The sequence below is a fragment of the Cnephaeus nilssonii genome, assembly GCF_951640355.1.
Source record: "Cnephaeus nilssonii genome assembly, chromosome: 8".
NCBI lineage: Eukaryota > Metazoa > Chordata > Mammalia > Chiroptera > Vespertilionidae > Cnephaeus > Cnephaeus nilssonii.
The window spans coordinates 42,211,665-42,236,462 of NC_137079.1; the positions used below are offsets into that span (position 1 = coordinate 42,211,665).

At 43.8% G+C, this 24,798-nt stretch overlaps 1 protein-coding gene across 1 annotated transcript in view; it reads right to left on the minus strand.

Moving 5' to 3' along the window:
* Positions 1–2,351: 2,351 nt before the first annotated feature.
* Positions 2,352–24,798, minus strand: part of HS6ST3 (heparan sulfate 6-O-sulfotransferase 3) — a gene marked incomplete at its 3' end in the record, with an annotated part of 698,384 nt that continues 675,937 nt past the window's right edge. Inside the window, exon 2 of the mRNA XM_079778744.1 lies at positions 2,352–3,060. Within this exon, the coding sequence (XP_079634870.1) occupies positions 2,352–3,060 (709 nt within the window). The remainder of the gene's footprint in view (positions 3,061–24,798) is intronic.

The window sequence follows — 24,798 nt, forward strand, 5'->3', positions numbered from 1 at the left end:
GGCAGAGGGTAATTTGCAGACCTGCCATCCTCGGCAGAACATTAGATGTTAACATCAAAATGTGAAGAGAGAGCGAGCTTCTCATTAATCCCAGCTGCAATTCTCCTTCCCTCCCTACCTTAGGAACAAATCATCGGAAAAGAACACATTAATATTTTGTGAGCCTAACTAATCTCTACCAAATAATAAGCAATATTTACTTGGCCCCTTTAACTCACCCTCATGAATGGCTGAAAAAGTACAATTGCTTAAAAAAGTCATCAATCTCTCAGTTTATTGATGTGGACAAGGCTGGACTCACCCAAGGCCCCATGGCTCTGCTCTGGGTCACTGCCACCTGTTGCTGTCCCAGTTGTGTCACCCATATGGGAGAGAGGCATATACTTCTGGGCAATAATGGCTGGATTCTTGCATGACTGGCCGAAAGCGTTTATCCCATATGAAAATCATGATGGAGTCCAAAGAGACTGCACTTTGCAGTCAGCCAGACCTAGCATACAATTCAGGAGAAAGCTACATTTTGTCAGTGGGTTTCACTTTACTCACCTATGAAATTGGGACTAATAATATATACCTGGTTGTGAATGCATTTAAAGTATGAAAAGGGCCTCCTATAGTTCCTGGCAAAAGGGAAGTCCCCAAAAACGCCTTCCCTCACGTGACAGATGAAGCCAAGGGAAGTGAGAGAAGAGTCTACGTGACTTTTCTAGCCTCCCTTTGATGGAGGCACCAGGCTTCCCTCCGTGCAGGCAGTCAATCCATGAATGCCTGTGGGTTGATTGACTCTCAACCCCAGAGAGAGTATTCCGGAGGATGAGATGTGGCTTATACAAAGCTGGCTTACACATCAAACATGTTGGATATCAATGAAATAGGCTTTTAAATCTGATTAAGGAGTTTCACTCATTTTGCCTTTAGCTCCTTGAGGGGATTGATCAGATAAATCTGTTGTGAAACTTACTACTCACTCTGATCCTCCTACTGATTGGTAGGTAGGCAAGGGATCGAGATTTCCTCTCCCATACTTCTCCCCTTATTATTCAAAAGCATTGTGTTATCATCGTTGTGATTGGGAAAAGGTGAAAATATGAAACATTCAGCGAGGCTGTGTATTTTGGGGGGTTCAGTTTTATACACTCTAGCCAGCGCCAGCTGTAGCCAGTATCTAACAACAGGTAAAGACCACGTGGGGAGGAAAAAGTTACCAGGCTAGAAATATTTAAGATTTGGGGAGGTAGAGTCTTTTTAAACTCCCAGGATAATCGCCCCATTGTGTTCCATATCTCCTGGCCTAAATCAAAATTATTATTTATTTAAGGACCTCAAATATGTTTTGTATACCTGATAGCTAACATAAGCTCATATTCTTCAAGCCAAATTCTTTTAAATGTCTTTCCCTCTGTGATAGTAAAATTTCAGACCTGGCAGTACCATATCAGAGAAGATGACTGCTCCAAAGAGGTAAAACTTGGCAATGTTCTTTAAAAAAACACACACCTAAGGTCTGTAGCCAGTTTGGAAATGGTAGGCAGGTATCCACCCTCCAACTTCCCCCCAACCCCCTTATCATTCATTCCTTCCATTGAAAATACAACTTGGTAAAGAGTTCTCTCCATAGGCATTAGTTAATAAGCACATTTTCTCCCAAATGCCCCTACCAACGTTCATTTCTCAGGGGCCATGGGCACCCTGACCTGCATCCACTTGCAGTTCCCTAAAATGTGGGGAAGGAAACATGGCTCAGGGCTGGGATGCAGGGCTTTGCCGGATGTGAGTCTCTAGTGATGGTCGATAGTAGGATAATTTTGTTTTAAATGACGGCAACAAAACACATTTCTCTTCTTCTGATTTAAACCTCAGTCAAATAGAGTTCAAAGACGACAGCCAACAGCAAAGTAAGGGTTGGCCTAAAAACCTCATCAAAGGGACTGAAAGGGACTTCTTTTTCTCTCTCTTTAAACAACCAGTATTTCCATTACAGAGACAGTATGAAACAGACCAGTTTCAGCAGAACATCCAAGCCAGGGTTTGGCTTTTCATGTCTGCCTCTGTGGGTCCAGCCACCCAGAGTGTAACCTGCATTGTGCCAAGGAGATTGCAAGGACACTGTTTCCTTTTTGGTGCTTCTCTCCTTGACCTTCTGAAGTAGTCTGTCCTGGATGCATTCCTACCCTACTCCATATCACAGCTGGGAAAATGTCAGGAAGAAAAGAACAAGACCGATCCTCTCCACTGGATAAAGATGAAGGAAAAGAGGAAGCAGGCCTCCAACTCCGGCCACATACCGCCAGATGTCCTCAGAATGGCCCAAGCGTCTCCAAGGTAACGCCACAGGGAGGAGAGGCAGGGGGTCACCATCTCACCACCTGACTGTTGTAGTCCTCAGTGACGGCCCCCTCTGTGTTCCCATCTTCTTTGGGCCACCGGTGGCTCCTAGACTCCCGCTGCAGCCTCCGCTCCTCCCTCCTCTTTTGCCGGTCCCTCTGGTGCTCCAGCTGCTTGGTGTGGTGGTAGCGCTGTTGGAAGAGATCTTTTGCGTACTCATAAAGCTGCATGTCCAGGAAGTTGAGCTCCTCAATGCGTTGGCGAGCACCGTCATTGATCTCCACATTGGAAGCCCGTGTGATGTTGAACTGTGTGAAGGGAGAGATGAACTTGAGGTTGAATGTCCTCTCAAAGAGAAACTGTGTCTTCCTCTGGAATTCTGTGAGCCCAAAGAAGGCCATGTTCTTCAGGTTGTTTTTCGCGCTCTGCAACAGGATGGTATTTCTTTCGCTCTCGTTCATGAAAGTCAAGTTGTAGCAGCCCACCAGGCTGAGGTCCGCCAGCATGCGCACCTGGCGGTTGTTAGCCAGGTTGTAGGTGCAGTCCATGAACTCTCGCAAGCTAACCCCAGACCAGTCATCCCCAGGGTAGCAGGTAGGTAGCTCATCGGGGGTGGGGCTTCTCCCATCACACATGTGGAGAGAGGTTTTCCACGTGGCCCCTCTCTGGACATGTTTCCACTCGCTCAGGTAACGGGACACTGGATCACGCAACATTGTGATGTAATAGAAATTCCTGGAAGAAATTAAAGGAAGAGTGTCAGTCACTGACAACTATAACTCTGGGATTCTGAACCTTTGTAGTCAATGGCTCTTCTGCCAGATGTTCATGTGAAAGTGTTTTCCGGGATTTGCACGGATCAGGCAAATGTTCCCATATGTGCATATTTCCATAAGCACATGTGAACCAGTTTTCAATATTAAGTTTGCTGGGCTTTTCCTCCCTCCTCTAGTGAGGGGAGGGAGAAATGGGGGAATAGATCATTCATTCATTCAGCAATTATTCACTGATAAATTACTACCAGCTATTACAATAGCTGACATTAAGAGAATACATCATGATATTTAAAATTTATTACCAATCAAATATCTATTTGATTCTTACAACAAACTTTTGTAGTAGACATGAGACTATTTGTTAGGGAACCATGCAAGGAGGTAAAGTGATTTGTCCAAGGTCATGGGCATAGAAAGGGCAAAGCTGGAAGCTAAGGCTTCTATTTTTCTGTTTACACTGCTGTTCTAGATTACAAGGGAGGTGGGGTTGGGAAGGATGAGCTGTATGTGAAGACTAATATTTACTGAGTAACTATTATGTGCTAGAAACTGTACTACGTATTTTATGGATACTGGCACAGATAATCCTGAATACAACTTTGTAAAATGAGATTTTTTTAATGAAACTGAGAACACAGAGACTGAAAAAGGTGAAAAATGTAGCCTAAGATCCTACAGCAAGTTAATACTTGAAATGCAATAGAATCTAGGCCTCTTTGATTTCATAGCCCCTGTGCTTTCCTGTGCACCAGATTGACATTTTAAAAACAAATATGCAGTGGGCCCCTGGATCCGGGTGAGCCTGGGTCCCGGGTCTGGGTGAGGCCGTAGGCCCCTGGATCCGGGTGAGCCTGGGTCCCAGGTCCGGGTGAGGCCGTGGGCCCCTGGATCCGGGTGAGCCTGGGTCCCGGGTCCGGGTGAGGCCGTGGGCCCCTGGATTCGGGTGAGGCCACACGACCCGGGGTCTGGGAGAGGCCACGCGCCCCTGGGTCCGGGTGAGGCCACGTGCCCCTGGGTCCGGGGGAAGCTAGATCCCGGGTCCAGGCGAGGCCGTGTGCCCCTGGATCCGGGTGAGGCTGAATCCCGGGCCCGGGAGAGGCCACGCGCCCCTGGGTCCGGGTGAGGCCATGCGCCCCTGGGTCCGGGTGAAGCTGAATCCTGGGTCTGGGCGAGGCCGTGTGCCCCTGGATCCGGGTGAGGCTGGGTCCCGGGTCCGGGTGAGGCCGTGGGCCCCTGGATCCAGGTGAAGCCGTGCCCCTGGGTCCGGCCGAGACCAAACCAGAGGGAGTTGGACCTGCATTACCACCATTTGTCCACCATCCAGAGCTGAGGGGTCAGTGCCGACATGTACTCATAAGGAACTGGTGGACATTGATATTGGGTCTCAAAAGAACTGTTGGTCCAGAAAGAAACTCACTACAGACTGATTCATTTGCCTGTCAGCATAACTATTATTGCTCGTCGCACATTCAATTCTTATAAGTATATCTCTAGTGACACATGATTTCGCTCATCTAGGGGAAATGATGAACAACATAGACTGATGAACAAGAACAGAACCAGAAACAAGGAGGCATCGATCGGACTATCGGGCCTCAGAGGGAGGATAGGGGAGGGCGGGGGGAGGGGGGAGAGATCAACCAAAGGTCTTGTGTGCATGCATATGAGCCTAACCAATGGTTAAGTTCAACAGGGGGTTGGGGCATCCATGGGGAGGGGTGTGGGATGGGAATGGGGGGATGAGGACAAATATGTGACACCTTAATCAATAAAGAAATTTAAAAAATAAAAAATAAATAAAAAATAAAAAAATAAAATAAAAAATAAAAAAAACAAAAAAACAAAAATGCAACAAATATTTAGTGAATGCGATTAATTGCCAGGTGCTGTGGTTATAATTACAGGTCTTATCTCATCTAAAGACTTTCAATGGAACTTTGAAAAGAAGTATCATATATAATAAAAGGCTGATATACAAATTGACCGAACGGCGGAACAACTGGTCTCTATGACACACACTGACCAGCAGGATGCAGACGCTCAACACAGGGTCAGTGCCCTCCCATAAGGGGAAGGCTGCTCAGCCAGAAGCCGGGCTCACGGCTGGTGAGCGCAGCAGCAGTGGCGGGAGCTTCTCCAGCCACTGCAGCAGCACAAAGGATGTCCAACTGCCAGCTTAGGCCCACTCCCCGTGGGGAGAGGGCCTAAGTTGGCATTCAGACATTCCCCAAGGTTTCCCAGACTGTGAGAGAGCACAGGCCAGGCTGAGGGACCCCCTCCGAGTGCACAAATATCATGCACCAGGCCTTTAGTATTCTATAAACTATTCACTCCAGAATGATCAGGTAAAGATCAGGGTACCTCTGGCTTAAAAGGACAAAAAGAGAGTTGGAGAAGTCAGCAGAAAAAGACACAATAGTAGACATTAAAGAAAACAAAAATAGATTCATAATGAGAAAAATCCTTCTCATAGTTTCAGCAGTTACCAGTGGAATGGGCTGCCCACTTTGTCAGCAGGAGTAACACTCAGAATTTTCCTGGGCAAAGTGTCCTGAAACATTCTGAAAAGAGCACCATACTTCACTTGGCCAACTAAACTGTGTGTGGTTTTTTTAGTGCATACCTAATAAAAGCCCTGACAAAAATAAGGAATTTAAGGGTACAATGTTTTTTATGCTGTTAGAAACAGCATAAAGATTGAGGAACTATAATATTTCAAATTATACATTTACTATATTCAGTTATTTTGAACGTCTAGCCAAATAATTTTGAAGTGTGCTAATGAAACTTCAAAATCTTAAGTAACACTCATTTCCCGTTATATTAGGAGGCAAAATTTACTGGAACTGCCCCAGACAGGCCAGCCTGAGCCCCTGCTTTTGCCAGCCAACACTTTCCATTACTCTGTTGTCTTTTCCTGTGACAGAATGACAATTCCATCAGTGGGAGAAAATTTCCCAAAAGGTCAGTAGGGAGAGCAGAAAACAACTGACACAGCTTCTGGGCTCCACAAAGAAATGTTGACGATAAAGTTTTGCTCAGAGATATTACTATGGTTGAATATTATGACATGTCATTATTAATCTTGCTTTGGGCCTATGTTGGGACTTGTTCACTTTCCAATTTTACAAGCAGAGACTGGCTTTTAATTCATAAGCAAATTTCATTGTAAATGTAGAAACACAGTAATGTTGATGATGTAACTCAGGTGTGGGTTAAGGATGCCAAACAGAAGAATTTAAGTCAGAGAGACCTATGCATTGGGTCAAATAAGACCACACATGAAACATTTATTATTTCCCTGTTAATTGGGCAAAACAGAAAACATAAAAAAGGATTTAAATTAAAAAGATGATGGCAAGCAATTGATAAGTCTCAACCTCATTTATGTCTCACATTTGGACACAATCCACATTTTTAAAGTAATCATATCAGCTGGAGGATTTTAGGGCTGGGAATTGTAATGGTTTGTGACATAAAAGTTCCACTGGAATCTGCTCCTGGAATCCTAGAAGGCTTTGTCTTACTTGGGAAAATTGGCCATAGAGTTCCTGATGCCTTCATTTCATTGGAAATTGACACAGTCTCAAAGCAGACTAAAACTGACATAAGCTTGAAATTGTCTTGGTTTCAGATTTAACTTTATTCAGTTTAACATTGTACCTAATAATGACTGACAAGAGAGTAGGGCCATGTTTACATGAGTAAAATTAAGTCCCAAATGTCTACAAGTTCTACTAGCCAAATAGATAAGAGGCCCATTTGTAACTAAAATTAACTCTGACATCAAGACATAAAAATGTACGAGTGGAACATTTATATTGATAAAGTTCAAAGCTGTTCCATCTCATGGGTTTGGAATGGAATGGCTAATAGCATTTGGGTTTTGCTTTATCAGACATATTCTCATGTATGTTTTGTTTGTTTCAATCCTGCAAAGCAGTCAAAATGATAAGATAGCAACAATAGTAAAAATAAAATAATAGGGTTGAAGAAGAATCACTATTGAAGAAAACCACCCCACAAAATTTGATTAATTAAATCATAATTCTCATTTCAATTTTTTTCTACTTTCAGTTGCTTCTCTATTTTCAGACAGAACACTGCAAAAATCACTGATGAAGTAATGTTCACCTCCATGCGTCATAACCATTTTTTATTAATTAATTAATTAATTAATTAATTTTAATCCTCACCTGAGGATATTTTTCCCATTGATTTTTAGAGAGAGTGAAAGGGAGGGAGGAGTAGGGAAAAGACAAAGAGAGAAAGAGAAACTCACATGGACAGATTGCCTCCCACATGCACCCCTGCCAGTGCCAGGGATTGAACCTGCAACCAAGGTACATGCCCTTGGCAGTGAATCAAACCTGAGAAGAGTTGGTCCATGGGTGGGTGTTCTAACCACTGAACAAACTGGCCAGGGCACACACCCAGCCTTTGTTGTGTACAAGCTTTGCTCCAAGGTCATTAATCTCCTCCCCACCTCAAAATAACGAAACTCATTTTCTTCTGCTCCCATAACCTCCACTTCAGTTTCTAAAACACTTATAGGGTCAGGACTACTGAAATCTGCAACTTTCCTTTTTAAGCCTTACTTATTCAACAGCACAATGGAGTTTCCGTAAAACAAAGAAAAGGGAGGAAGTACAAACAGTTACCAAAAAAAGCCTGTTATGGCCACAATGCAGAGGCCTTTATGCCCTCCTGTTCCTTCTAACTCAATCTCCTAAGCCTAGACAGCATCATCTGTTCATATATTTGTTCTTACAGTTAACCCAAACTCTGCCCAGGTTTTGAAATTATAAATAAATAAACTATTATGTTCCCCCCTCATCTATCCATTCATTCATTCGTTAGCTTTCCAAACATTAATTGAGCGCTCTCCCCCCGGTAATTGCTAAGTACTGGGGCTAGGAATCAGGACGAAGAGATGGCTAAGATGTTGTCCTCAAAGAGAATTCAGGCACCCAATGATTTTGGTAAAATAAAAGAAATTCAACCACCAACTTAAGGAGATTTCTGCCAACCTCCCTGGACCAGAACAATCCCTAAGACAGGTAACCTTGTGCCAGTGACAGCATCCTGTCAGCAGGTTTCCCATTAGCCACCTGCTTTGTTGAGAACTTGGGTGAATTCATGTAAGCATGTCTGTAAAGCAATTGCAACTCTTTAGCATTTCCGTTCTGTGGACCAGTATCCATGTACTCAGGTAGATTAGGGCACTGGTGCCACGGTTGCTTCAATAATCATTTTAACCCATCATCATCGTAGGAGCCATCATGGCTTATTAAAGTCCTAAGACACAGAACACACACTTTTCATGGCTGCTTTAGAATCACTTTAGCATCTTGCACTTCCGTAAGGTAATCATGTTAAAAAAAACAAAACACCTCTAAATACTGTACAAGGGTGTTACTGCCTTCCCTCAATCTTTGCCTTTTCCTTTGCTCATTTGCATCCAATTTAACCTTCCTGGCCAAGCTCAAGCCTCTTATCCATCTTCCCTGACTTTCCCAGGCTCTAGGATGTGCTGCATCACCTACCGCACTTTAACTGGTATGTGAAAGTCCTGGTCGCATCTACCCTTTAAGTTTCTTTTTGATAACTGGACCTAAGCTTTGTGTTCCAGGGCACCTAACACAAATCCTGCTCATAGCAAATGTTCAATAAATGATGCTACGCAAAATAAATGAGCATCATATCAGATAAATGTATTTTCATGACAAAGGTTAATATTGCCTTCGATAAATGACTTTTTCTCTCCTAAAAACTTCAAGGACAGGCAGTCAGTATAGACTTTGGGTAGAAAGTTGAATATTCCGTACAACAGGTAATTAGTAGCAATGAGATAGGTGCTTTTTTTTTTAAGTGTTAAACTTACTAGTTTTCTTCTCCACTGCAGTTTATTGTATAATTGCTCAGTTCTTTCATTATTAAGTCATTAAATTAACATGTGCTTATTGAGGGTTTGTTAATGTGAGGAGTCACTCTAGGAAATGTGAAGAACATCCTATCTAATAAAGAGGGAATATGCTAATTGACCCTCATGCCTTCTCAAAGATGGCAGCGCCCACAGCCAATAAGGATGGAATATGCTAATTGACTGCCCCACCCTCAAAGATGGCAGTGCCCACAGCCAATAAGGAGGAAATATGCTAATTGACTGCCCCACCCTCAAAGATGGTGGTGCCCACAGCCACAAGATGGTGGTGCCCAGTCCTCTCAGCCCCGCTGGGAGAGCAGGTGTGTGGCAAGGCTGGGCCCACCCCCAGGAGGGCCCGGCTGCTCCGCACGCCTGCCTCCAGAGTCCCCCAATCCCCTTAGCCCCCCAGCTGCCCAGGGCCGGCCGAGGCTCAGGTAACCAGGGCCGGCCGAGGCATGTGCTGCCGATAGTGGCAGCAGCAGAGGTGTGATGGGGTGTTGCCTTCCCCTGATGGCCAGGTCGCCTCCTGCCCTGAGGGCTCCCAGACTGTGAGAGGGGGCAGGCCGGGCTGAGGGCCCCCCCCCTCCTGTGCATGAATTTTCATGCACTGGGCCTCTAGTACAAAAATAAAATAAAATGCTCTCAAGTATTGTGGGTGCAAGGGTGGCAGATTAGAAAAAGGCATTGATTAGCAAGTTACGGAGGTAAGGAGTGGACACAGAAGATTTAAGAATGTACAGAAAGCAATGTGGCCTAATTACACCAGGAAGTTCATATTGTGCATTTTCAATAAACATTTGCTTAATAAATGAATGAATGGAAGGAAGGCATAAACTAGAAGAGGATGCTGAGGCCAAATTGTCATGGGCTCTGAAAGCAACTGTGAATTGCCAAAATAGGAAATGTGTTTATTTAGGAAGATTCATTCAGCAACAGGGTTCAGGGTGGACAGCAGTAGGCCGGGGGAGACATTCGGCAACCTTGGTGAGAGACCAGCAGGGAAGAACCCAGGAATGTGGGTGTGGATAAGAAAGTCTCCTGACAGATTCCAGAAATATCATACACCCAGCTGTCATTGTTCCCTCTGCCTTCCTCATTATCAGCTTCCTCTGCATTACCTTTCCCTCCTCAGTATTTTCTGTTTCCCGTTCAATCCTGTAATGGAAAAGAGGCAGAGCTAATGTGCTCATCAAAATGGTGGAACAAGAAGTATAAGTAGCTGGAATGACTCTGCCTGTGGTATTTTAAAATTCACCTTTCTTTTTTATTGCTAAATAATATTCCATTATATCTCACATCTTCTTTATTCATTCATCTATCAATGGGCACCTGGGTTGCTTCCATATCTATTGTAAATAATTCTGCAATGAATATAGGGGTGCATATATCTTTTCAAGTTCGTGTTTTCATTTTCTTTAGATCAATACCCAGAAGTGAAATTGCTGGGTCATATGGTAGTTCTATTTTTAATTTTTTGAGGAACCTGCATACTGTTTTCCATAGTGGCTACACCAATTTGTAATCCTATCCAATAGTGGGAATGTCCACTTTTCTCCACATCCTAGCCAACACTTGTTATTTGAAATTTTGTCATTTAAGTGCTTGGCAATTAAGTCAGATAGAGAAAGACAAATACCATATGATTTTACATATATCTAGGATCCAAAAAACAAAACAAACAAAACAAACACAGATTCATAGGCACAGAGAACAAACTGATAGTTTCCAAAGGGGAGCAGTGTAGGGGATGGGAGAAAAAGATTAAGGAGAATTAGACGTGCAAACTTTCAGTTATAAAATATAAGTCATAGGAAGGTTATGTACATCACAGAAAATATAGTCAATAATATTGTAATAACTGTACAGTGACAGATGATTACTAGACTTATCATGGTGATCACATCATAAGGTATATAAATTTAGAATTACTATGTTGTATACCTAAAACTAATATAATATTGTATATAAGCTATACTTTAATATGGAATTTTCACTTTTATGAGGCTATGACTTGCCTAGCCAATGAGAATATACCTGAAAGAACCTATAAAATGCTAGGTTCACAGGGGAGGTTTAATAAATATACAGGGTGGCAAAAGTAGGTTAATAATAATAAATAATATAATAATAAGTAGGTAAATAATAATACAAGAATAAACTCTGCTTTGTGTACTCATAACTGTAAACCCACTTTTGCCAACCACTGTATTCCTTCCACTACTAGCTTAACCCTTGTAAAATCAAGCAACAAAATTATTATCTCCATACTCCACACTTCTATGCATTCATAAAAACTAGCTCAACTAAAAATTCCTCCAGCCTGCCTTCTGTGATACCCTCAGTAGAAGGCATATCTGTCCCCCTGAAACCTATGCCTCTCATGCTTTATCTTTTTATTAAAAACTAGAGGCCAGATGCATGAAGATTCATGCAAGAATGGGCCTTCCTTCCCTCGGCTGCCGGCACTGCCTTTCCTCTGGCCAGAGCCACCTTTCTGCCTACCCACACTGCCCAGAGGCCCGGAGTGGCTGGGGCAGTGCGGAACACCTGCGTCCCGCCCCGCCCCCAGCTGCTCGGTGTCTGTGTATGCAAATTAAACTGCCATCTTTGTTGGGTTAATTTGCATACTCACTTCTGATTGGCTGGTGGACATCACAAAGGTACAGTCAATTTGCATCTTTCTCTTTTATTAGTGTGATTTTAAATGTTTAAAATTATAGTTGACATGCAATATTATGTTAGTTTCACATGTACAACATAGTGATTAGATATTTCATATTTTATTATGTGATCATGACAATAAGTCTAGTAACTGTCTGTCACTATATGTGGTTATTACAATATTATTGCCTATATTTCCTAAGCTGTATTTTACATCCCCTTGACAGTTTTTGTAACTGCAAGTTTGTTCTTTTTTACCATTCCCTCCAACCCCTTCCCATCCAGTAACCATCAATTTGTTCTCAGTATCTATAAGTTTGTTTCTATTTTGCGTATTTCTTTATGTTGCTTTTTAGATTCCACATATAAATAAAATCATATGGTGTTTGTCTTTCTCTGACTTATTTCACTTACCATAATACCCTCTAGGTCCATCCATATTGTTGCAAATGGTAAGATTTTATTTCTTTTTATGGCTGCATAATATTCCACTGTATTTACATACTTGCATGCTTTATCTACATTCCAGTGACTAGTGACTGTCTTATCCCTTAAGTAAGCTTTATGCTTTACTCATCTTTCTTTCCCCAAAGCATATGATAAATGACCTCATACACCATGATGTATATAAGGTGTTCAATGTTTGTGAAATGAATAAATATATAAATTTTATTAGTTACTCTTTCAGTAATTCTGATGGTGATGTGCTCAGTAGATCAAACTTGTTGGTGCCTTAACCAACAAAAGTGGTCCATGCGAAGGCTTTCTCTTAGGCTAGATCTTGTGAAATGTATGGGAAACAATCAATTCCTCTTCTTTCCTCTTGCCCTCCAGACTTTGAAATGAGTTTTCCCTACATAATTATGTTTTGCCAAAGCTCAGTGTCGCACAATGAATGAGAAATTGTAAGTTGGACTTGAAGGGTGTCTAAAGGAGATCTTTGGTCCTCACCATGGAGCATGCACAGACAACTGGTACATCTTCCACATAAGCTGATGTGTGCATTTCCAAAACGTGAAACTTAGCTCCCCCTCCACCCTCCTGTACTGCGTGCTGGAGTCATTTTCCAAATGTTCAGAATGGAATTAATTTCTTGACTCCCTTTAGAGCTATATACTCATTACGGGCTGCCCAGTCTTCATTATCTCAGTCGAGTATTATCTGACTAAACTGTATCTGATAGGGGGAATTGTGGCAGCTAGAGCTTAGCAGTCAGACTGCCCTTTGACACAGTGATGAAAAGGGCTTTTGTTCAAGCCTTGAAAACAAATTAAGGAATTTAAAAATGATGTGCTAAGCAAATGGAATATTGGGAACTATAATTGTTAAGTATCATAATAAAGTTTAGGAGGCCGACAGTGGTGTGTATCAGAGTAACTGGGTCCAAGGGTGTCTGGCATTATGATATTATGATGGGAAAATGCAGACATGTGCTGGTTATCTTACCTCACAAGAAGCCTTGCATCTGCCACACACACGCACCTTTCCCCACGAAGCTTCCCTTACCTCCACCCCCACGGTGACTTACAAAGCAGCTAGACCCTTTAGGCTAAGGCATTGCTATTTTACTTAGGACCCAAAAATCTAGACTCTTTTCAGTTGGAAAGAAAGAGAAGAGAGGAATGCCTGCAGTGCTTCCCTTAGGAGGAAAGAGGCTCTGTATTCCTTTTCTTACCTGTGTGCCTGATAACTTTAAAGGGAGAGTAGGATAGATGTAGCTGGTCTGGCTTTTTAATTTTTTTTACCTCATTAATTTCCCTCCCTTCCTCCAGTTAGAAGTGCAATACGTTGTCATTATGGAAAATATGAACAATGCAGAACAGAAGAAAAAGAGGCAAATAAAAATCACCTATAATCACTGCTCAGTTATAACCACAGTTAAATATATATACATATATTTCTTTTACAGATTTTAGATTATAATGTAGGTGATATTTTAACCTGTATTTTAAACTCAAACATACAGGGTGAACATCTTTTCCATTTTATGTAATGTTCTTCCATAAAAGCATTATATTCCAATTATGGATGTCCCATAATCTGTGTGACCAATCTTGTTTTGGACAATGAGGCTGACTATATTTGGAAGAGTACACTAGAAACAATAATCTGATGAACATCCTAAGCCAGAAATACTTGGGCAGAGAATAAATTGCTAGGAGTAGACTTTCTGAGTCAAGAATATTGTCCCTATTTCATTTTCAAAGTGCAAAAATACAACCGACCACAGTCAACATGACAGAGGACAGGGCCATTGCATGAGGCCCGACATCATCAAGCACCAGGGGACAAGGCCCCTGGGAGCCAGGGGAGGGCGGCACACAGGCTCCTGGCTCTGCTCCCTCTGGGCTGGGCCAGAGCAGGAGCCTATGAGGGACATTCCAGGACAGCCCGAGTGGGGTTTGTGACATAGCGATGAGGAAACATTCTCCCCAAAAAGATCTGTTTATTTTGCACTTAATGATCGGCTGGCATATCACATTAGAGACTAGACATTTGTGGAATCAAATCCCGCTGCATCAGCTCTGCAGCTGTGTTAAAGCTGACATCTGGATCAGAAAGATGGAGGTCCCTGGCCCGGGCATATTTAGCGCTGGTCCTCAAAGAAACAGCCGCTTGAGCAGCAGCTTGCCTACACTGTCCAGGTGTCAGCCAACTCTAACGAAGGGAAGTCACGCATGATACAACCCAACCAAACAGAAGCATGGAATAGAGGCTTCTGGGGGACACTGGTCATTTCTCAGTGATGATCAGCCGGCTCCCAGATCCCCAGAGAAAGGGTTAGTATTTATCAATAGGATAAAATTTTAAATCCTGTCATGTTGCTGCTTTATATTGATGTGAAACCTATGAGCCTCCAACTCGCTAAAATGCCATGACTTTCGGGTGGTTGTCATATTTGCTTTCACTTTTCCCCAAGCGGCTGCTGTAAGAATAAATTTCAGGGCAGGCATGTTCCAGGGACTTGTTTTTGCTATCTTTGCTGAGCACAGTTCCTCCCAGTACAGTTTCAAATGTGCCAGGGAGGGTCCTGCTCTCATGCATTATTCAGAGACTTCCGTGATTATTTGGTTCAGAGGTGCCCTGCTCTGCGCGGCCTCGCTGGGATTTGGGCACGAGGACGTGGCGAGGCGCTCTGCTCTGCAAAGCTGTGGTTTATGCATGCGGGCATCCAGCTGAAGCCTGAAGCCGCCCCAGAGTGAGATAAGGCCCAATTCAGTCTCACTCACAGCTCTAATCCCAGCCGGGCAAAGCAGAACACCAGATAGTACACTCAGATTGTGTTATCGGGCCATTCGTGTGCAGCCGGGCTCGCTCTTTAGCTAATTTCACAGGCGCTATTTTTAAGGAACGTGAGACTTACACAAGGTGGAACTGACCAGGTGTCTTCATTGCAATTGTTTTGCACTAGCCAATTTGGAAAGGAAAAGAAGGAAATCAGGATATTTAAGAGCCAGGCACGTGTTCCGGTATTTAGGTTTATATCTGACAGCTTTGATACAGATTTTCCTAAAGCATCATGGAACTGAAAACAAAACAAACAAAACAAACTAACAAACCTCATATCTGTCCAGAGTTTTCCATTTTTTTTCCATAAAGGATTATTTTGAGTTAGGATCTGCCTAAGATTCTGCTATCAGGACTGGGCAATCATTTTAGCATATTTAACAAAATACCTAAGAGATCCCCACTTAATTCCATGCCTTGCCAGTTCTCAAAGAAAGAGTGCTTAGAGATGATCCCCTAAGTGATGATTAGGAACAAGCTAACTTAAAATATGGAAAGTGCATGTGAAATAAAAATCGATAGCAATAGAAATAATAATAATGCCTAACATTTATTGCCTGCTTACTATGTCCAAGTGCTGTGTTCTGAGTGCTGTACTGCATTGACCAATTTAGTCATCAAAACAACTCTTTGCGTTACGTAGTCTTTTGGATGATGTCTGCAGTTTCACCAAGTGATGACAGTTTTGACAGTCTCTTCCATCATCTCGTACGCATCAGGCTGTAGAGATGCAATTTGTGACTTAATGCTGCAGTGGTCTGGGCTTTCTTGAATTCAAAGCTCCAGAAGCAAAACGAGCATCTCAGGGAAAGGGATTTGTGTTTCCCTGTGGGTAGGTAGGCAGCAGGAAACAAGATTGAGGGAGCACTTTGCAGGGTCAGGGGGACACAAGGCACCTGGCTCCTCTCAACGTCAGGCGTGAATGGGTGAAGAAGGTCCTCTAGATATTTACAGTGCAGAAGTCCTAGATACAGTTTTCCTGAGCTCAGCACACCCACAAAAGCGCATAACAAGTTGACACTTGAGGAAAGGGTATTAGAGGCAAGGGGGGATTGTAGCAGCTCCATTCTTTTCTTTATTTTTTAATGTGTTCTTATTGATTTCAGAGAGAGAGGGAAGGAGAGGAAGAGAGAGGCAGAAACATCCATGAAAGAGAAACATCAGCCTCAATCGGCTGCCTCCTGCATGCCCCCGCTGAGGACGGAGCCCACCAACCCAGCCTACGCCCTGACCTGGAATAGAACCAGCAATATCCAGGTGCATGGGTCGACACTCAACCACTGAACCACACCGTCTGGGCCAGTTCCATTCTTTTTTAACACTCCCAAGGAATTCAGAAGCCAAAAGCTGTAGTAATCCCAGGACAATAGAGGGTGGTTAGAAATAGTGGTGCAAGAGAATTCAGATAAAGCCAAAGCTCATGCAGTGCCATCATTCTCTTTTTGGCTTTAAAATGGGTTTTTGCTTTTTTTTAACACAATGCTACAGAGACTCAGAAATGTGTTCTGGAAGGTTGCTGGATTCTGAAGTTGGCTGTTCTAATGCCTTTATTCAGAAAGAGAAGATTCAATGAAAATAGAAGTCAAACTCTACTCATTTGGACAGAGCATGAACATGTAATTTCAAACATGTTGGAAACTTCACTTTAAGGTGCAGTGGGAAGAAAAAGGGTTTTGAAGTTAGAAAGGTCTGGGTTTCAATTTTGGGTCCATCTCACATTTGATGTGAGCTGGTTAGCTTATATGACCTCTGGCAGCCTTAGTCTCCTCATCTAATCAGCAGGGTATAAATGCTTACTTTATAGAATTGTAGGAATAAATGAATATAAAAAAATGACTATAAAGGGTTCAGCAGTAACTGATACACAGCAGATCCTCAATATAAGTGCACACTTCCCACTTCCACAACTTCCCTTCCTCCATGAATATCAGAATCTCAGGAATTACCCCAATACAGTGACATTTTTAAAATTTAAATAATAAAAGCTTTGTTAATAAAAAACAGCTGATAGCTCTTTTCTATTTGTACAACATACAGTTTTCAAAACACTTTCCTCATCCATTATTTCACTTTTTCTTTACCACAAGACTGTATCAGAGGCAGGATTTTACAGATGAGCAAATCAGTGCTCAGCGATATACAAGGATTTTCCCAACAACTAAAGGCTAGCAGAGCTGAGACTTTTCTTCTTCTTCCTCTGCTACAATACTAGTCTATTTATTTAAAAATATTTGTTGATTGCCTAGCCGGCATGGCTCAGTGGTTGAGTGTTGACCCATGAACCATGAGGTCACGGTTCGATTCCCAATCAGGGCACATGCCTGGGCTTTGGGCTTGATCCCCAGTAGGGACCATGTAGGAGGCAGCCAATCAATGATTCTCTCTCATCATTGATGTTTCTATCTCTCTCTCCCTCTCTCTTCCTCTCTCTGAAATCAATAAAAACATATTTAAAAAATATATATTTTTTGTTGATTATGTATTTTATACCAAGCACTATGATAGATTCTTGGGATATAATGACATACAGGACACAGCCTCATCTCAAGGAACTGGCCATGTGGTAATCTTTTGATGACCCCACCCTGTCTTATTTTGCTCTAATATAGTTAATTGTTAGAAAGCATGACATTAGCACATTATTCTAAGTTTGGAGATGTCCCAGATTTGTATATTAGCTCATTTGCTCTTTGAAACCCAACTATAAAGGGGAACCCCTGAAGAACTAGCCAGAAATACCAGGATATGGATACACCTTCAGGTAATAGTTAAAGTTGGAGAAAATATCATTCTGACATAATAAATGCTTGTTTCTTCATAGGCAATGTTGTGGACTTCAATCCGGAGGCACATAGAGGCTGGTGGTCTCTCTTTGTGAATGCATAGCCACAGATGATCATTCATTAGAGGGTTGCACAATGGTGATAGTCTAACTCAGTGGTCGGCAAACTCATTAGTCAACAGAGCCAAGTATCAACAGTACAGCGATTTAAATTTCTTTCGAGAGCCGAAAACTGACTTCTGTGCATGGGCCACGAAGTTTCAATCGCACTGTATGTGCGCGCCCGTATGTGATATTTTGTGGAAGAGTCACACTCAAGGGGCCAAAGAGCCGCATGTGGCTTCCGAGCCGCAGTTTGCCAACCACTGGTCTAATTCAATCATTTCTTTTTCATTTTGGCTGCCAGGCTTCTGTCACGAGAAACTTACCATATCAACTATTTGATCCTCCAAGGTATAGTTTTCATAGGAAAGGTAGATGAGTGCTTGACTCATTCTAATTACTGGTTTTCAAACAATAGGTTGCTTTCCTGGACTCCTCCAATAGGGATTTTGTTGATGCTGTTTGTTTGTTTTTATATCATTACTAGAGGCCCGGTGCATGAAATTCGTGCGGGGACGGGGGCAGGATGTCCCTCAGCCCAGCCTTCACCCTCTCCAATCTGGGACTCCTTGAGGGATGTCTGACTGCCCATTTAGGCCCGATCCCACCTGTCTCCAGCCTGATCATCCCCGAACCACTCCCCTACTAGCCTGATCGACGCCAAACTGCTCCCCTGCCGGCCTGGTCACCCCTAACTGTCCTCCCCTGCAGGCCTGGCCGCCCCCAACTGCTCTCCCTTGCTGGCCTGGTCACCCCTAACTGCCCTCCCTTGCCAGCTTGGTTGCCCCCAACTGCCCTCCCCTGTAGGCCTGGTCCCCCTAACTGCCCTCCCCTGCAGGCCTGGTCCCCCCCAACTGTCCTCCCCTGCAGGCCTGCCCCCGTGAACTGTCCTCCCCTGCCAAACCAGTCATCCCTAATCGCTCTCCCCTGCCAGCCTCATTGCCCCTAACTGCTCTCCCCTGCTGGTCTGGTCCCCCCTCAACTGCCCTCCCCTGCTGGCCTGGTCGCCCCCAACTGCCCTCCCCTGCAGGCCTGGTCGCCCCCACCTGCCCTCCCCTTCTGGCCTGATCACCCACAACTACCCACCCTGCTGACCTGATCGCCCACAACTGCCCTCCCCCGTGGCCATCTTGTGGTGGCCATCTTTGACCACATGGGGCGGCCATCTTGTGTGTTGGAGTGATGGTCAATTTGCATATTATCTCTTTATTATATAGGACTAGAGGCCCGGTGCATGAAACTTGTGCATGGGGGGGTGGCGGCAGTCCCTCAGCCCGGCCTGCACCCTTGGGGGATGTCCGACTGCAAGTTTAGGCCCGATCCCCGGGGTTGGGCCTAAACTGGCAGTGGGACATCTCTCTCACAATCCAGGATGCTGCATGCACCAGTGACCATACTTTTCATACAGGTGAAAGGCATCTTGCTGTTGTATGGGCAGCTACATTTTTTTGCCCTGATTATAAAAAGTAGTACATAACATAATCCTTCTGAGGCAGTAGTACCATTTTCCCCATCTCCTGGGTGGAAAAACTGAAGCAGAGGGAAGTTAAATAATTGGCTTTGTCACACAGTTATGAGTGTCAGAATCAGGGCTGAACCCAAAATGTAAAAGCCAGAGTCCATGCATGTCATCGCATCATCCTGTTTTTTCAGTGTTAGAGTAGCCTTGCCAGGTTTTAACCCTTTGCACTTGCTTGCTTTTTTCTTGATTCCTTTATTCTACTCGGGATTTAATTTTTTAAATACCCCAGATTTTACAAAGCACAGCAGTAGAATAAAAAACTGGAGTTTCTTTTCATACAAACTTATTTATTTGGATTTTTTTATATTTCAAATTATTGATACATTCAACGAGTAATTTGCACTCGACATCTGAGTGCAAAAGGTTAATTTTTAAATCTAAGAGACTGTTCCCAATATATAGGGTAGGATCCCTGGGCCTGGCCAGCAATCAGGGCCGATCTGCAGGATGACCAGCAGGCAGGGCAATTGGGGGCCCCCCGCTGGCACCCGCCTTGGCTGGCAGCCTGGTGCTGCCCACTGGCCGGCCCCACCCCCTGCCACCACCACCAGTTGCCTTCCTCTTAGGGGCAGATGCTCAATGCAGGAGGCAGCTCTGGTGGTCTGCCCCCTGGTGGTCAGTGCACGTCATAGGGACCGGTCATTCCGCCAGTTAGTCGATTTGCATATTAGGGTGTAATATAGGACTAGGGGCCCATTGCACAAATTTATGCACCTTGAAAGGAACTGTGGGTCACAAGGCTGCAGTGGGCATAGGGGCAGGTCTCAGCCCATCCTCTGCACCCCCACCTAGCCCCTCCTGCTGCGGCCCCCAGTCCCCTGTCTGCCAGCAGCCCCGCTTCTGCCACCACCGCTCCCATGCGCTGATAGTGCCGGCCCTGCTTGCACCCGCTGATGGCACCGAGTTATTGGGGCCAGCACCAGCAGTGGGTGCAAGCAGAGGCTCTGGCGCTGGCTGTGGGTTCGAGCAGGGCTGGTGCCAGCAGCAGGTGCATGCGGGGCCATTGCCGGCAGCGGGTGCGAGAGGCAGCTGCCAGCCCCGATCATCCCTCAGGAGCAGGGGGAGGTAGAGAAGCCCTGAGGGGCAATCGGGGCCGGCCACCACCTCTCACAGCTGCTGATGGCGCCAAGCAATTAGGGTTGGCACCAGGCGCCAACAGCGGGTGAGAGCAGGGCCAGCGCTGGCAGCAGGTGTGAGTGCCAGGTGGGACCATGACGCGCGGGAGCAAAGAATTTTCAGTAACCACCAGAGGCTCGCCCTGATGACAGCAACCAGCGCCCACCTTGGTCTGGCGCCCCTGCTCACCTGCTCCACCATCCCACCACGGCCAATGCCCGCCATGTCCCATGCTCTGCCGCCTGCTGCCGACGCCCACCATGTTCCATGCATGCCCCCTGATGGTCAACGCACATCAAAGCAACCGGTTGTTTGGTTGTTCTGCTGTTTGGTCTATTTGCATATTAGGGTTATATATATATATATATATATATATATATATATATATATATGACTCTAAACATATTTAATAAGTTTCAACACATTGCAGTCATTATCCTTACTGATGCTCAAAGTATCTAATTTGGGGCCAATAGGAGATTATTCAGGTGGACACCAAATCCTTTTGATACAACCCTGTGGCCATTTATGCATATTTGTAAAGGCTCTTTCACATTGCAAAAGTTCCATATTTAAAAAGAAAATGATGGTGTTAGAACTTGAAATTTTCTACAGTCCCTAAAGAACAAAGTGGTTTTTGCTCAGCATGTGATCCGGCCAGCTTTAGCTGTGCCACAGTCTCCTCCCTCCCTCCCTCCCAAGCCCTGGAACTGCTGTTTGTGCTAATTACACTGGTGCACTGAAGAGGAAACCCACCAGACACCGTCTTTCACTTTCGTATGTTCTACTTAGGCATCAACATCAGGGGTTTTCTGTTTCGTTTTTCCTTTTTCTTTTTTGTTTGTTTGTTTGTTTGTTAATCCTCACCTGAAAATATTTTTCCATTGATTTTTAGAGAAATTTGAAGGGAGGAGAAGAGACAGAGAGAGATAAACATCAATGTGAGAGAGACACATTGACTGCTTGCCTCCCACATGTGCCTGCAACCCAGGTGCGTGCGCTTGACCATAATTGAACCCGAGACCCTTCAGTCCGTGGGCTGACACTCTACCCATTGATCAAAACTGGCCAGGGCTTTCTTTTTCTTTTTCTCCTTAACCTCACATTTTCCTCCATGCTAGGAACAATAGGAGGGCTAGTGATTCATTTGTGACTAGATTCCAATGTCGTACCACAAACTATTCTAGGAGAATGCAAATTATACTGGAAGTAACATGGAGCCCTAATCAGGTTCCTTCCAAAATCCACTTCTTCATGATAATAGCCTGAGTTCCTTCCAGAAGCCCAGCTCACCACATGGACGCTCAATGGGATCTTTCAGCCGCACTGGGTTCCGGAGCCCTGCTGCAATTCTGCCTAATTAATAAAGCAATGACAGAAATTTGGGAAAATATATGCACAAGCATTTAAATCTCTCTGAGAAAAAAAAAAATCAATTCGTTCTGTCTAAACTTTGCCTTGGGCGCTCCCTTCATCAATTCAAGTGTGGAGCACAGTGACCTTAAGTTGCAAATATTTTTCTTCAGGCATGATTGAAGCATCAGAGGTAATAACTTTCAGCATTCATTTCTTGGAGATTTAAAAACACTCAAATGAGGACACTTATTTTCCTACTTTCCTCTGCTATATGTAAATCTGAGAAAATAATCTTTAAGACGTTCAAAATAAATGTAGCTTGGGGCTGTTAGAGGTGGCTTTTACCTTTGTGCAATCAATACATAGATTAAAAAGAATGGGGGGCCTCCCTTAAGAAGCAGACTAATGCGACTGTAATACCCTCATTTTGTAAACTTCCCTAAACGCCCCCCCCTCCATATTATTTCTCTTGATGATAAGAATCTGAGTTTAATAATCAGTAAAAAAAAACCAAGCATCCTTTTTCTTTTAAAATTGACACTGGCCATCATCTCTGAGTCCTTCATTGAAATTATATGAAATATGCTGATGCTAATATAAAATGAAAAACAACTCAAATCATAAAGCAAGCAAACAAATATAACCAAAGAGAGAGCTAGAGAGAGAGACAAGATAGAAAAACACAGTTAAAAGCTTTTCATTCTTTTTTAGTTTGGATTTATTATAGCCACAAGGGGGCTCTCAAATCTTTCCCAACACTAGGTTAAGTGCTGAGAGCTGTTTTTCTAGTAATTAATTTCCACAAATCAATATTACCTATTAATGTACATTACAGAGACAAGCTACAGACTTCTGACACTTTACGCTCAAGTTAAAGAGAGAGAATTTGCTATAAAAATTCTAGGGGCCCGCAGTGATTGTAAGTCAAACCCAAAATGAGTTGCACCTGTGATTTCCTGTGTCTGCTCTAGCATAAAAAATCCCAACACTGCAAATTTCGTCAAAGGTTAAAACTGAATTTGAAGCACTGTGCATATAATGGAATACATTGACCTCTGATGGATTTTAAAGGCTATCCCCCTCCTTCTGCCACATCATGCACCCCCAAAACAGCCATGGAAGCTGACACACAAAAGTGAAAATGCAGTGACCCTCTCCTGGGCCAGTGGGAAGTTGCTAGAGCCATTAGCTCTGGGGATTTTCAACTCACGCTGAGAGCTTGATGGTGCTGATGGTGTTTACAGCCTGGATCACAAAAGACACTTAGAAGGAAAGAGGGTATTTTAATTTTCTGTTCCAGGGCCACAAGATAGGGGCAGAATCTAGTGCAATACTTGGGCGGAATGGGAGGTTTCAGCCAGTAAAGCAGACTGGAAATGCAGCGTTCTCCAAAGCATTGACTAAAGAGAGAACAGCACCTATCACCTCTACCACAGGGAAAATACGGGAACAGAAGTGCTCCAAAAACATTGTCCGGTTAGTTAAAATACCAAAATCGCCTTCGTACACATTCAGAGCTTTGTGAAATGGCTTTCAGATGACTATCTTTTCTCTAGTGGAAATGTTCCCAAAGAAAGGTAAGGACTGGTGACAGTTCTGCCCCTGGGTGTGGCATTTGAGGTCCTTCTCCCTCTGGGCAGCTTGCTCTCCTAGAACTTGGAGCCATGGGAAGGGTAAGGGAGGACAGAGACAGTGACTCAAGCAGCACAATTGTCCCTCCTGGTGAGAGTTTCCCTCATCATGCTTCACTTTCATTCATTTCTTGGAATTAAGAATTGTCATTGAGTAAATGTCTGTCTCAGGAAGCCTAGTGTTCTGCCTCTAACACAGGCACCCAAGAAAGGTGTTCTGGAAAAACAAAGTTCTCCCTCACGAAATCCTATGTTGCTTGGCATATGCCCTAAATACAAACTGAACTAAATGTGGATGTAAGCTATGTAGAATTTCAGCCAACACTGTTATCAGACTAAACGGGTCCATTTGCCTGCCCACATCAAAGCCCAATAAGACACAAACATGAGTTTGCAGCTAAGAAAGTAGGGTTTATTTTTAGAAAGTGGCCCATACCTGGACACACAGGTGAGCTAATGTTTGAAGACCTGGCTACCCAATGGCTTCCAGGGGTTGGTTATATAGGGGAAAAATCATTCATCATGGTGACTAAGTTAGGGTCATGGTCAGGGTCATGGTCTCTATTAATTGGTCGGCAGTAGGATAAGCAGGAGCTGATCAGTGCCCCTGGTCCTGATGTCAGCCATGGCATCTCTTTGTCTGGTTTCCCTGGTTTTTCTGGGCCTGGAGCTTGAAAGACAACCGAGGCCTGGATGTTATCTCTAGTTTGACTGAAATTCTGTCTCTGTGGTCAACAGACCCCAAGGTTTTGCTCCTAAGATAATTTGATGCTGATCAGAACCTCGTTGTCCTGAGGGCTTAATGCCTGAGGGAGTGGACATGCAAGGGAGAAGGAGTCAGGGTGCTGGATAGGCCAGTTTGAATCAAAAGGAAAGAATGGAGAAAAGGTCATATTAAAGATATGAATTCTCTATGTAGTACAACACTTTTTAGAGTTAGTGCTTCCCCAAGTTTAATTCCCAGTTTAAATAGCAGTAGTCCCTCTTAATTTGCCTAAATTATTTCCTTTTAGAATTTCAAAAGGAGGCATCTTTTTTTTTCTAGTTCTAATCCAGACTTCCATTTAAATCCTTCCTATTCATCGCTTTTCAAGTTACTTTTGTGCTTTCCCACATCTATCCTAGAATTCTTTTCTCTCCTTCATGCACCCTCCAAGTGCTGATCTTCTTTCTAGTGGAACATCCCTGGTTAGAGCATCTGGCCATGACCTGGGATTGAAGTTTATAGTGTAGGGTTCATGAATCCAGATGAGAGCCTGTAACTGGGATCTGACTCAGAGCCCTGCCCCTCCAGCCCTAGGACTGAGGCAGAC